Source organism: Thermobia domestica, chromosome 6, assembly GCF_964235325.1.
Source record: "Thermobia domestica chromosome 6, izTheDome1.hap1.1, whole genome shotgun sequence".
In the NCBI taxonomy this organism is placed as follows: Eukaryota; Metazoa; Arthropoda; class Insecta; order Zygentoma; family Lepismatidae; genus Thermobia; species Thermobia domestica.
Genome location: NC_137459.1, coordinates 46,353,878 through 46,368,818, shown reverse-complemented (window position 1 = coordinate 46,368,818; position 14,941 = coordinate 46,353,878). Strand labels below are relative to the sequence as shown.

General features: G+C 35.5%; 1 protein-coding gene across 3 annotated transcripts in view; it reads left to right on the top strand.

Moving 5' to 3' along the window:
- Window positions 1-2,011: 2,011 nt before the first annotated feature.
- Window positions 2,012-14,941, top strand: part of LOC145687969 (low molecular weight phosphotyrosine protein phosphatase 1-like) — a 34,844-nt gene continuing 21,914 nt past the window's right edge. Inside the window, exons 1-3 of one of the 3 annotated variants that reach the window (XM_081761583.1) lie at window positions 2,071-2,165; window positions 2,618-2,838; window positions 8,291-8,478. In XM_081761583.1, the coding sequence (XP_081617709.1) occupies window positions 8,311-8,478 (168 nt within the window). In that variant the 5' untranslated portion in view covers window positions 2,071-2,165; window positions 2,618-2,838; window positions 8,291-8,310. Of the gene's footprint in view, window positions 2,166-2,236; window positions 2,474-2,617; window positions 2,839-8,290; window positions 8,479-14,941 lie in introns of those variants that run through there. The other 2 variants (XM_081761582.1, XM_081761581.1) reach the window with 2 other exon arrangements.

Sequence of the window (14,941 nt, the reverse complement as noted above, 5' to 3'; positions counted from 1 at the left end):
AATATGTTAACGTACACTCTGAGGATACACTCCTACAGACATGTTAGTGAAAGTGATTTTCAGGTGAATAAGCGCATAATTGAAGATTTGTTTCAGCATTTATTAATACAACAGGTTCTCCGTGTCTGTATTATCATTTCAACTGGAGCGGGTGTTTTAAAATTAACCCTTCATTTTTCCATCTTTCTTTTCGCTGCACAGTTTGCTGTCCACGCCAATAATGTTATCTGAAAAACTTCAATGTAATGTTTTACTTTATTTGAATAAAGTAGCCCATAGTGAATCAACTCATCTGTAACCTAACAGTAAAGTAATTGTACGTGTTGTTTTCCTGAGCTCCATCACGAAATCGAAATTTCGAGAAAAAAGTCGTGAAGAGCGCAGCTTTAGCGGGGAGTAGGAGCACAAGCTCAAAATTTGAATCCAGAGTTTTTAAATATTTGGCCTTCGATTTGACCTTGATGTCAGAAATCGGGACCAGCAACAATCCATTTCTTGTTTGATAGGCTAATATCTAGATTTTTTTTTTAAAGTATGTCCGGTTTAACTGATAATTTTAGTGGTTTTCATAAGACTGAAGTATGTTTTATTTTTTTGCAACCTGCATGTAATAACGCAAAGTGGAAAATTTCAATATGAGTGGAAAATTAACACATGCTTGTGATCATGGCTATCGCTTGGGCCGAATTATTAACTAAATAAACCTTAGAGAGCTACGGGAACAAGAGTGAGTACAACATTTAAACACGTTCAGAAAGGTTTAGTGGGGTGTGTGTATGTCAGACAATATATATGTGCATAGTTATTGTCGGTAGATTTATTAAATTAATAAATCTCTTATTTATTAGAGATGTCATATATATATATATATATATATATATATATATATATATATATATATATATATATATATATATATATGGGAGTAAGGCATTATTGTCTCATTTTGAAATTTGCACCTTCAGATTTTATGTCCTGTTGGCCTAATTTTATCTCCCCCAATATACTTATCTAATTCGCACAATGGTAGTGATCGTACGTATTCCTACTTTTACTGAACATTCCCTTTCTTTCCTGTTTTCATTATATTCTATATAATTATTAGTCGTTTGAACCTTCGATATAAATTAAAGAAAATAAAGAGCGGCCGATACTGTACATTATTTAAACTTAAGTCTAAACAACGAATGACTAAATTTTCAGGTTATGTACCAAGTTTTATCCCGGTAACACGAAGGGCTCCAGGGCAGGGGTAAAAGTGGATCTGAAAAGGTAGGGGGACGCATGATAACACACCGTTCTCCGTGCCTATGTTTACCCATTATATATTTATTTTTAGGAAGTGGGGTACGCCATAGATATTTTCTGGAAGCGGGGAATAGCATTCTTCCACTTCTCCCTCACTTTTACCCCTGTTCCAGAGTTCAGGGATAGTCTATTTTTAGCACACGTTTTGAACCTCTTTTCCCCCTTTAGGATAAACATATTTTTTAATCAGTGACATGATAAAATTCAGTTCGATGTGTGCAATATATTCAAAAATTTGTTTCAAACGGTATAGCCAAGGATGTTATAAAATTTTATAACATCCTTGATAGCCGTTTCCTATGACAGTAATGGGGCGTTTACACTTAGTTGATTTGCGTTCGATTCAGTTGAATTGACGTCACTTTCAACTTAATGGACCGTGTAAACGGGACTTCAACTTAATAGCTAGTTGATCGAAGGCGACTAATCGACTGGCAACTGAATTGAAAGACGTTCTATTTTCTGTGGTTGAAATAATTGAACACATCCATCGATCTGATTCGGCCTAGTTGCTTCGATTTAGTGGCAAATGCAGCGAGTCGATTTAGTCGTGCGACTAAATCGACCAAGTGTAAACGCCCCATTAAGGAGACAAACAAAGTCGATCTCATTATAATAATGTATTGCATCTTACTGTATTCATGTAAAGCAAATAAAATCAGGGAAAATTCTGAATTCCCTCAGCAGGTGGCAGAAGCTTATTAGTGCAAACTGTCTTGATCTACCACCTTGTATCAATAATAATAACTACGTAGCTTTTCTTCTGCTACATTGTGACGTCATATTACGAAAAAAAATTGAAGTGAGAAAAATGGCTGGTTCAAACGCGAAGAAGAGTGTACTTTTCATTTGCCTAGGTAACTTGCATGATTTGTTGTTTTATGTTGCTAAACTATATCACGCCCTTACGGGGAACTGAAATACATACAAGAAAACAGTGTATCTTATTCACACCTTTCTGTTATATAGAATTTCCAGTACACACGTGTTGCGGTTTCATTTGAAACCACTAGTTTTTCATTTTGTATTTTCAAAATAATTTGCACATTCATGAGTATTTATTATTTTTCGCATGTAAATCAAGCTATTAATCACTATAAGAAACAATTCTATTGTAGTCTTATACGACAGTTTTGCCAGACTTCACAGCACCAACTCATTTCTTGTAAGTTTAGTACTGCAAGTACTTAACGTGTAATTTATGCCTAATTTTTGTGTTATCACATTTTATAGAGACATATTTATAAAATATGAACTTAGCAGGATACACACTCTTGCTGCCTTAGTGTTTTTTGTTTTTGTTTTTAAGGGAGAAGTTGCATTGATGGGTGCAGATTGTCTTTAAGAGGGCTGAGTATAAATACAGCGTGAGGTCGTATGACAATAAGTACTGTGTATAAAATAGGAACTCATAGAAATTTATATCAACTAGCACTAGGTGACCATTAAAAGGCAAGAATACTTTCGAACCGGGTCAGAGCAGGAGCGCAGCAAGAGGTGCATCCGTAGGGGACAAGCACGTCCGCAACGGTGGGTATATGCTCATAAACTAGTATAATAGAAAGCCAGGCTAAGTTTACGTTGATGGCCCCTTGTGATTGGAGGAATGAAATGCTGTTTTAAACGTTAGAGTTAACTTTCCAATGTCCGCTCTAGCTGGTATGCTCAACTAGAAGTGAAAAATTAGTCTGTTAATTTTATGAAAATGGATCAAAATTTCCCTAACCTGAAGCTAACCCGTTCCTACTCCTACCCTATTTATCCCTATGCGTACCTACCCTACCCTACCCTACTCTACTATACCCTTCTAGCGGCCCTACTTATCGATGCACAGCTGGAGCATGTATTGTAAAGTTTACCCAAACGTTATTTTACTGTGTATTATGACTTATGTTAGTATACCTATCCTTTGTGCCATGGAGTAGGTCTAGTATTTTCATGTTGAAAATCGTGAATTTTTTATCATTTATGAGGAAATTCATTCATTCCCTTAAAAAGTGTTTCTTAAGAAGTCCTCGGCGCATATTCATTTTAAGAGGAGTTCTAACGTTTCGCATGTAAATATTGCGTCCAGAAATATGACATGAAAACTAGTATAAAATCACAAATCAACTTGTGCTAAGTGGCCACTAACAAGCATGAATGCTATGTAACCGAATCAAGGCGGCAGGGGATCCGAGCGGAAGCTAGTCGGTGTCCTCAGGGAGCAGGCGCGTCAGCGATGGTGAATATGCTTGTAATCGAGGATGTCCCTAAAAATACTGGATTAGATACCTTCCCATCGACAACTTTGCGTCGTCGGTAAAAGTATCTTTCAGTGCTGAATTTTCCAATGTCATTTCACACCATCATCTGATCTTCCATTTCTTGATTTTGAATGCTACATTTGTCACATTTTCTACTCAATTTCAATAATCTGTTACCGGCCCACATAGCGTAATCTCTCTTTCTTCACCAACATAGCTGGTCATAAAGCTCACGATCGAAATGTCATATTTGGCGCCATTGGAAATGTATGTTCAAAAATTAAAATTGATGGACTAAAATATCGCTATAAGTGTAGTACTTATTTAAAATCAAATAAAATAATGGTTGTAGATGTGTGTGCTTGTTAGTGACTTTTCATTTGTACTAGGTATAGACGGACCTGATATGATCCATTGCAAACATATTTCTGTGATTAAATATGGCTATGTTGTCACTTAATACCTTACAGGACCGCGTTCTGTTAGTGACATTCCATTTATATCCCCTTGGCCTAGTCGGAATACTTCACTAGATAACTACAGTGTGTAAGTTACCTGTAGCATCCGCACATTGGTGCATTCTGTATTCCCAGTATCCCACTTTCTATGACGTATAGCACTTTGCGGCCTACGTTCTCAGATTATTAATGTATGCGCGGTATCCCCTAACTGTCTTGCGTGATCCCTGCAAAGTTCTTTTCTTCCAAACGTTCCGCTGCAGGCTACGACCATTCGCACTCTGATGTATCGTCTTGCCAATCGGAATATAAGTTGATCACACAGGTATACCTTGAATATGTATTTTGTTTTCTACAGTTTCTCTCATTGTAATTGTCATTCCACGCCAAAATTCTCCCTGTATTTCTTGCTTCATTTCCTCCAATTTGATATATGATACACTAGTTATTTCTAGTACAAAGTTGTTTAAAACCTAAAAAGTTCGGTGAAACTCTTTGTATTGTGGTTCCCACCTGTTTAAATGGTCTTTACCTTTTGCTGCCCCCTGGTGGTCAACTTTTGGAATAACAATTCTTTTCTACCAATCTACTAGTCAATGTAAACAAACATCTATAGCAGAAGGATACATGTGAATTCAATGTAAAACTAGATTACACAATAATAAAATATTTATTTCCATGTTGGTTAGTGTATGACAATTCATATTTTTGTCATGATCACTGAAATGTATCCACGACTACACAGGTGGCTGCTAACAGCAGAATAAATGTTTGCAACTCCGATGTTACCAGATATCAGAAGGAATATTAATATACAAATAGTTGATTAACTTGTTTTAGAAGTCTGAAAAAGAAAAACGCGTTGCAAAAATTTATTATCAGTGTTCGTGGCTTCTAAGTGGTATTCCTAGCATGCTTAGTTTACATTTTCCACTGCAGATATTTAGATCAGATTCTAACATTGCGTTCAAAGTGAGTGTCACTGTCCTGGGCTCGCTTTCCAAGCTGCGTCAACGAATTTTACTAAAAAGTTTAACACTTCTGGAAGTACGTGATGTACAGGAGATTCTACGAAGACATGCCAAAGCTGTATAACGCAAACCAAGACGAACGTCTCCAAACAGCTGCTGTGAAAAAGCATTGGCAAAGCCACGTATTCTTCTATACAGTTCTATTTTGATTTTCTAATTTGTTTTACGATACAGTTTGACACAAATAGAACTGCAGGTTCAATGACCTCTCAACCTCTGTAACTGTGCGATGTTCTTCTCGTTTGCTCTGAAGTTTTCCAATGCTGGCTTTGAAAAAAGGAATTATAAAATAAGGATGTCTTTTAGCCTTATTTTTAAATTAAAACTCGAAGATATGACTTCTTTCATATAGTAGTTACATAAGTATCTTATTACTTTATTTTACATATATTTATGAGCTAGCGTTGATTACCCGCCTCGCTGGGTTGACATAAGAACTTTGAATGCAAAACTCCTTTATATATATATATATATATATGTAATCTCCGCCTTACCCAAATTACGGGGCTAATTTAAATTTAAACGGCATCGGAAGTGTTACTGTTCATCTCAGCGACCCGAAGATTATGGATTTGACATTCGATCATTTGTAAATATCCCTTCCTCCCCTTCCCCTAAGTTGCACCGTCAAAGTGAAATAATAAAAGCTATTCCATCCCCGAACCTCATCTATGTGGCAAATTTGATCGAGTTCAATCTCATGGTTCAAGAATTATTAAGTTATATATAATAGGCTTTCCAATGCTCCTATATTTCCTATTTTTCCTATTTTGCGTTTCTTCCTATAAACTCCTATATTTTTGTGACATTGCTACTTCCACTTGGGAAAGTAACATGAGGAAACAAAGTGTGGGTGGTTATAGGGCCTTTTGTCTCCACAGAAGGATGATTGAATGGAGCCCTTTCTGCGTTTCGTTTTTTCCTGCTTATTGTGTAAAGATAATTACACCAAACAATATACAAACTACTGTCTCATGACATGTTCCTCATGCTGGAAAGTGATGGACCTAATGTAAACGTGTCTCTTCGGCGAATGTTAAATGAAGCATGTATTTGCAGATTGTAAAAACATGGATGTCATCATGGTCGACTGGAAACTCTATTCTGTGGAGCCACTTACCGAAGATTCTTGGTTTATGGAAAGAAATGAAATTGGTGATGTCAAATACTTGCCCGTGGATCAGTACTGGGCAAGAATATATGATATAAGAAACTCATGTGGAAATCCAATGATGTCTAAAGTGGTCAGAGCTTGCCTGTCAGTATTTCATGGTAGTGCTGATGTGGTTTCTCAGAGAACAAACACGTTTTAGGAAATGATGGATCCCATCTTGCACACGAGAGTATAAAGGCTCTGAGGACTGTAAGGGACAGCATTAGAATGTATGGAGGAAAAGTTGAAAACCTACCTGTTCCAAAGCAATTAATAGATGCTATGCAGAACGCCAGTAGATGCTATGGAGAAAGTATAAAGATTACTTAGAAGAGTGCAGATCCAAAGAGGCCGCTGTGGCAAAAATTTCCAGAGAAGAAAGTGCGTTAAGAAATGCGAAGCAAGAAGCTATATCCAAGCAAGTTTCAAAGAGTGAATCGTCTCTGAAGAGATTAAATGAAATGGACGTAACAGTACAGAAGGAAATGTAAGTAGGCTACTAGACTGATTAAAGATGCTCAGACAAGATTGTTATATCCGCTATATATATATGGCTGACGTGTTAATGTTGCCCAGTCAATGATCCAGACCGCATCCTTGAAGAATGAACTACACAAAATTCAAGATGAGTAGAACAAAGAGAAACGGAAGATGGCAAATAAGTATATTCAGGCACTGAAGAAAATGAAAGTGTAACTGATACTTTTACTGTTGTATATATTTCCTTAGATGCACTAAGTTCTGTGTGTAATTGTGTATTTAGATACTTAACAAACCAACTCTTTGTACCATGTGTTTTCTCATTTTTTAAAATGAATTTTGTATTGAATTTTACAACTTATGTATATTATTATTATTTATATATATTTTAAAGGAATTAACATAGAATTCCTTGAATTGTGTGTTAGATTAGGAGAGTCACAGGATGCTACATAGTCCCTTTGAGCTCAAATGTGCTCGTGCGCTCCATTATTGAGTTCAAGGTCAGTTGAATGAGGTAGCCTGTCTTGTGAATTTGGACATCACTGCAAAGTGTGTTACCATCTGTATACTCTTTGCATGATATTATCGTTAGGCCAAAATAAATTATGGGCAAAATTCCGTTAGCTTCGCTCCGATTACTTATATTATGATAAATGAAACAGAACCTAATCTAAACTAAACTAATCTCAACCTTGTGATTCTTCACGCCTTCTCCTCTCCTTACCGAAAATGAACTAAAACATAACGTAGACCAATGCACACACATTGACCAAAAGCAATCAGAATCGTCGCAGCTAGAAAATTGGGGACAAACATAGTTAAATTCATTTTACATACATAGAAGATGCACTCCTTCCCACCTCTTAAAATGGGAATATTAGGAAAACACTGGGACTTGGGTCCTGTTATTTTAGATGAAGAATTTCTATACCAAGTTTCATCTTCCTAAGTTGATAAGATCGTGAGATACTCAATTTTTCGTATAAATTTTGGACCTCCCGAGTTTCCTCTTAGAATACACATATTAATCAAAGTAACATGATAAAAACCTAAGCTAGGCAAGAGTCAAGTCTGGTGCCATGTCATTAAATTCTGTCAAGCGGTCGATGAGGAGTTGAGTAACATAGTTACACTCATTTATATATATAGAGAATATACAGAATATACAGATATTATACAGAATATACTTAATTCATTCTCTCATATATAGATCGTGGCGTATAAAACAAAGACTTTTATAACATTTTAATTAATTTTTGATGTATTATTTCCGTATCAGGCAGAGCACTTTAGATTTTGACATTAGCGCCACTAATCATTTAACGAGATATTGTGGCAGTCGTGTTACAATTTTAATAATCAGAAAAGAGAGAGATTATTTGTGGATGAATTACACACACACAAATAGCTTTGAGTGCTTTATACTAAAATAATTTTGCAACTAGACTTTGAGTTTAATATTTGTTAAGAGATCTGTCACTCAAGACGTTTATACATTTATTAACAAATTTGGATTACTGAAGCAAATAAATGCTTCGACTGAGTATTTTTCAGCCTTTTGTGTTGATTACATATATACATATATATATACATGTTGCTTATTTTTTTCAGGTAATATATGTCGTTCACCTATGGCAGAGGCTGTATTTAAACATTTAGCAGAGCAGAAGGGTATAATAAATAACTGGTGTGTGGATAGCGCTGCACTAGGAGCTTGGCATGTTGGAAAATCTCCTGACCACCGAGCAACTACTGTGTTAAAGAGACATGGAATTAATTTTAAACATAGTGCTCGGCAGGTAAATTGTCATTTTCACCTTGTCCTCTTCAGTCAGACTTAGTTGTTTGTACTTGCATGATTTTTTTTTTTTTATATCGTCGCTGCGCCTCGAAGATCCGCTATGTGACGTTTTTGTCGAAAATGAGGTTTTTATGCCGTGCAAATAAACCTGAAAGCTGTCAGGCAGCGTCCCTTATAATGTGATAAGTGAATATTCAATTGTTTCGCCACAATAATGAAAAAAATAATAGATTGAAATTAAAGGCTTTAAATTCTCATCACGTACGTATTGATTCTCTATATACTTATAAAGGCGCAAAAGATAAACCGACATGTGCTACGTAAACACAAAACTAATAATATAATATTGTTAAAGCAAGCTACAACAATGTCCAGTGCATAATATATGCAGAACCGACTTTATTATATTTTTGTTGTATATTTGACCCGTGCATATTTGACAAAATTTTAAGTTTGGAATGTTTTTTGCTTCTGAAAAGTTGTGGTTTTAACACAGTGGTTCTTCGAGGTGCAGCGACAATATAAAGTACCAGATAATAGGGAAAATGTAATCGCATGCTTAAAAACATGCACTACAAGTGCTTCACTAGATACGAAGAACAGGAGAAAAATACCAGAGAAATAACTGTCAAGTGTCCAAGCGCACACTGCCGTATTGGAATGCAAGGACGCTCAACAGTTGGTTTTTTTGATATTTCAAATTTTCTCTCTTTTTCTGGTTCTTTCCATCTAGTGAAACGTTTAGTGAAAGAGCTTATAATGTAAGCTTTAGTGTGTGTAATTGGTTTTTGTCTTTTGTCTAATTCATTGTCGATTCCCGATGTGAAATTCCTATTTTCAGCTATTTATTTTCTGTATATAATATTGATTTTGTGCGCAGGAATATTAGTTGGGCTTGTAGTTTGACATTTCATTTTTTTTCCAATATACGTTAAGTCACAAAATATGTCCTCATATGTAAATTGAGATCTTTTTCTTTCTTTCAGTACAGAACAGAAGGCATTTCACAACCGTAGAGACACTTTCGTTGATCTTGAACATTTGTGCTGAAATATTGTCTCATTAATAAAGTGTTTTAGAAGACCGCCCTTAGTAAAATGAAAGTTACGGGGCACCACACTAGAATTTCTCACTCTGATTTCTTAAACTAAATCATGTTGCAGTTCTTAATAATAATAATAATAATAATAATAATAAAAGAAGTGGAATACGAACAAAGCGTTTTCGGAAGACTTTTTCCAAAGAAACTTATCTCCAAGAGTAATGTACCATTTGTAGATTTTTCCATGAGAAATGGCGTACACTATACGGTGGAGTTATTAACGAAATATTTGTTCATAAAATAACAACAGAATCATGAGTAGTGTTTACAAAATTGTCGAGGAAATTCACTTCAAATCAAAAGTAAACTACCCTTTGTAATATTTTTCGTAAGGTTTAATTTACAGAACACTATATAAAGTTATTAATGAAAAATTAATTTTTTGAAATATGATCGAACTTGCTTAAGTCGTCTTTGATAAAATCGTCCAAGTAGAACTCTCCCCCAAGAACAAATTCCTCGTAAAGCTTTTCAGAACAAATGAGTTATGCCTATTGTCAGGTTATTAATGAGATGTTTTTGAGAAAATTGTAATTTTTTGATTTTTACACTTCAGAAAACTACTATTAGTTTAGGCGTAGGAAGAAACTGCGAAACCCTCCCATGGATAATCATATAAAAACTTCTAACTTATTACATAGCCATTTCCCGGATAAGTCTCTGCAAGGTATCCGAAATAAGAAGTGCATTCTGGTTCACCAGAATAGGCTTTCTGGGTAAGTATTTAGGAAAGACTCAGATAATATATTGGAGGAGGAGTTAGAAGTTTACCTGAAGTTAATTTTCAGGATGAAGTAGGTCAAATAGTTTACAGAGGTGTTTTGTGGTGATAAGGATAATAGGTTGCAAATTAGGGAAAAATATAGGGTAACTCAGCTAAGCAAGACTGTCTCTTAATTGTTTATTGGGGCCCCCCTTTGAGCGTGCCTGTGGTGCGAGGAATCCTGGGTTCGATCACAGTGGAAGACATTTTTTAACGTCGATGCTACTTCGTATTCTGACTGACTTTGGTCGCGATCACTGATACCACGATAGAGGGGGTAAGGGGGACAAGCCCCCTCTGTCCCCAGACATGTTGTATGTTGTGTAGGTCAAGTGGTAAAAAATTATTATTTTCATTATACCAAAAACTAACTGCTCCCCCCCCAAAAATATATCTTCCCTCCGTTTGCCTCCCCCAAAGATATTAAAGCTGGCGTCGTCACTGGCCGCGATGCTGAAATGGGATAACAAAATACAATATATTGATTTGAGAGAACGCAGAAGCGTCAGTTATTTAATACGAGATGCTCTGAAACATGCGAAACACTTTAAAAGTGTACAACATCAAAATTAATAATAATAGAAACATCAAGCAGTCCAACAGACTACTCATGGTCACCATTACAGGAGCTTTACCACAAGATCTTCATTGTGGTTGGGTTGGATGGTAAAAAGGTCATCGTTATCTTCTGAGCTACTTTCGAAACTGTCCTCACATTGCCGAAGGTGACAATAATTTTCTGCTATACTTTCCTTCTTTCACACTTCAAAATTATCCCTTTTGTATGCTTTACAGCACGTGCCAGTTTTTGTATGTCACTTTTCTTACGGCATCTTGCGTTAACTGGAGAACCTTAGCTGGAGTGAAAAGGCGTGAGGTATTTTTTCGCGCTATTATCCCCTTTACTTTTGCCCAAATAAGTTTTATACTGTAAAGTACCCAAAATCCTTACATGTATTTTTTTAAATTTACTTTGTTTACTATAAAACAAGGAAGTGATATTCAAACTGCTTAGAAAAAATAAAAACAGATAACGTCGGCATCACACCACAATGATAGGAAGTTTTCCTATACGGAAATAACTAGGTAAGACATTGCAGAAAGAGACCTGAGCTAAGCTCTACGCCACAACCAGGAAGCACCTGAATCCCGGAAAATGGGTTGTCCTGGTTGAGGACGGGGAGTTGTAATTAAGATCGCAAAGTGTAAAGACATCGATTGGAGATTATCTGAGCTGAACTACCTGTGAGTACTGCATCTATTTACGATGTTGGATAATCATAATGGTTAAGTTTCTGTGCCATTACGATGTAGTAGATTTTTATAGTTAAAACCATTTCGAGTCCTAATAACTTGTGGTGTGATGTCGAAAATATCCAAAAGAAATTGATTATTTTATTTCGTATCCTAAGATGATTAGTTAAATTCATCCTTGAGTTGTCTAAATACGCGGTGTTACAAATTTCAGATGAGCTGCGCTCTACCCCCAAGTATAAAAAGTTTCTAAGATACTAAATCATTCCAGTTAGAAATTTGTAGCACACGTTAATACTGTTATACATGTAATGATAATGGGGGAGGAGGGGGCAGTTGCACTACTGTATATCCTCCTCCTTGGGCTAGCACATTTACTGTGTATGCTGAAACTATTTCTTAGATATTCTTACAAGTTCCAAGAGTTCAGTTTGTCGTAAGCCATCACTGCATGGTACATTCTGACGTTCCAGCCAACTGATTTTCTCCGCCTATCTGGAAGCTACTGTCGGACGTCTATTTACTTGAGTGCAGTGGTACGTAGCATTATCAATCATGATAATTTGTCCGGGAGGAATTTTTTTAAGTAGTTTCTCTTTGAGTCATCTCATATAATTTGCTGCCATTTCCTACAACTTGCTGATCTTGGTAATTCACGCTTTTTTTTGGACTGGAATGCCCAGAATTCTCCACCCACATTCATGGACAGATCTTGGATGGTATATGATCACACTCCCTCTTCTACCCAGAGGTTGCCTTTAAGTTCTAAGAAGCAGTATCATCTGTCCATATCTGGGAGACATCATTATTAGCATTAACCTGTGCCTCGTCTGTGAAGATAATATTGTTAAAATCCACTGCAGTTAGCTTGCGCAATAATCATCAGCTCTAACTAACAATGCTCTTCCGTTCCATTAATACTTTTCGTGCGTTGAATTTTTTGTATTTAAAATTGAGGGCACAGAGAACAGGGAAACAGAGTTTTTTTTTTTTTTTTCTCAAGAGAGGAGGTATTTGCATTCAGAGAAAGTACTAATTTTTCCTTCGTCGGAACTTCACCACAAGCATTATATATATATATAAAAAATATATGCCTTCGAATTGCTTCATAATTGTCCAAACAGGTGACATTTCTGCGTTTTTTTTTTTTTTTTTTTTTTTTTTTCTGGGGGCTCGTAGTTTGTTGTCTTCACTGTCTTCCCCAAACTTTTCTTTCATCATTTAAGACCCCTTGCACTTATTCACCCCAATAGCAGCTACAGTTCTGCGAACAACTTGCATACTTGGTAGTAAAGGTCCGCTGTTATCTAGCTTCCCCAACATATTTTCTCACATTTAGCACAGTTTCCCTTCCCTGGGAGATAATGTATTCTGTTTAACGTGATTGAAGTACATCGATAAATAAACAGAAAACAATATAAAATAACTAACAACAAAATAATTGCAGAAGAACGTAAACAATAATAACTAAACACTTCAACTTCAAAATACAATAATAACATGCGAATTTAGAGAACACACACGCACACCCCAATAAGGAAAGGTTGTACAGGTGTAACTGACTGGGGAAGTTCACGGGTGTGCTCTAAATTGCAACTCAGCATTAACTCCACGTGCTTCCATGTCAGCGAGGGTAAACAAGTGGGTTGGGCCAGGCAGGGAGTAACAGCGGCGGAAGTATAATCAAGGAATGGAAATAAAGGCCTAGGTATAGCGTACAAATGAGTTTCCCTCTCTTACATAAGGTATCTAAATGCGAAAGAAATAACTTTGTTTGTGCTTCTCCATAAATGGGATTCTGGTTCTTGATAAGTTGATGGTACTAGTAGAGGTGAATTTTCTAAGATTTCGAGGAACAAAGCATGGGAGTTACATTGTCAGTTGTAGTTAGCACTATTAAAACATCCTTAAAAGTTAGTAGTTCTACAGCACAACACGGTATACCATTATTTAGAAGTGGAGAATCCCACCGAGTCTGTTTGAACCTTCCTTTTGTCCTATGTTATAATTTTTTTCATTTATTTATTTGTGATAAAGCTAGTTTTTTAAAAAAGTTTTTTTTTTCCTAAACCTAGTTTTTTAAAAAGCTTTTTTTTTCTTTGTGTATCTGTGTTCTAAGAGGAATACATGGTTCATTCATCTAACCCATCTGTACATGCAGTTAAGTACGAAGCTCTAAAATATACTTTTGAAGTAAATTATCACTCGGAGACTCAAATTATTATTATTATTATTATTATTATTTAAAAAAAAAAAAAAAAGAAGTTTAACCTGCTTAGGAGGGGATTTCCAATATATTGGACACTCTAATACTTATATGTCTATAAGGGCCATGGTATTACAGAAATAAAATTCACGTATGATCCCATGTGTTCTCTGAACTTCGAACTTAAAGATAATATGAATATAATGTAACAAATAATAATAATAATAATAATAATAATAATAATAATAATAATAATAGGATTTTACTTAGTATATAATGCGAGCCGTAGCTAAACTGCAGAACTTCATTTTCGCTTCTTCTTCCGACGCGTTAACTAACAGTATTGTAACAGCATGTCACGAAATAAAATTACTTCGGGTTCTAACGTTATCTTCAAAATAAATAGGCACATCTAAAACCATTTTTCGTTTAATTATTCTGTCATTTCTGAACGTGTAATATATTGGACGTTATGCTCTTTTGGGTTAAATTAACAGTTTAAGGTGGAATACAAAAGAAGTTAAAAATTTCCCACGCAAAGAAGCCATTGGACAAAGTTCTTTTCTTCGAAAAACTCTGTTTCTACAATAATTCAACTCCAGGAATATGTAAAGATTCATGATAAGGAAAATATCAATCCTCACAGTGATTTTTACCTCGATATTAATTACATGTGATTTAAGTTAACCAGCAGAAACTTGTCATGGTAAATGACACAGGTAATCTAATGCAGACTCTCAGATAAACAGGCTGCAGCCTACACGAAGCACCTGATATTTTTGGCTTCTGGTTTTCTTTAATCCATTATTATCATTGTTAATATCATTGGTAAGCTACATGTATGATTTATAGCTGTACAAAAATATGTGAAAATTCTATTTGATTTCTAGCAAATTTAACGTTGCTTTCGTGTTTTGTTTGCTTAGAATGGTATACGACTTTACTCCTTAAATGAAAATCTAGTCAATTATTCCACAAATTAAGATTTAACTTTGTTAAAACGTTAACTAGGAGAGTGAAAGACTGATTGTTCTAATGAGAGTAGTTAGAAACAGTATGCATAAAATCTGGCAGTCAGTTTATAAGATGGCACATCATTTGAATTTAGGTCTGGTGTGTCTGTGGTAAAAATTCAA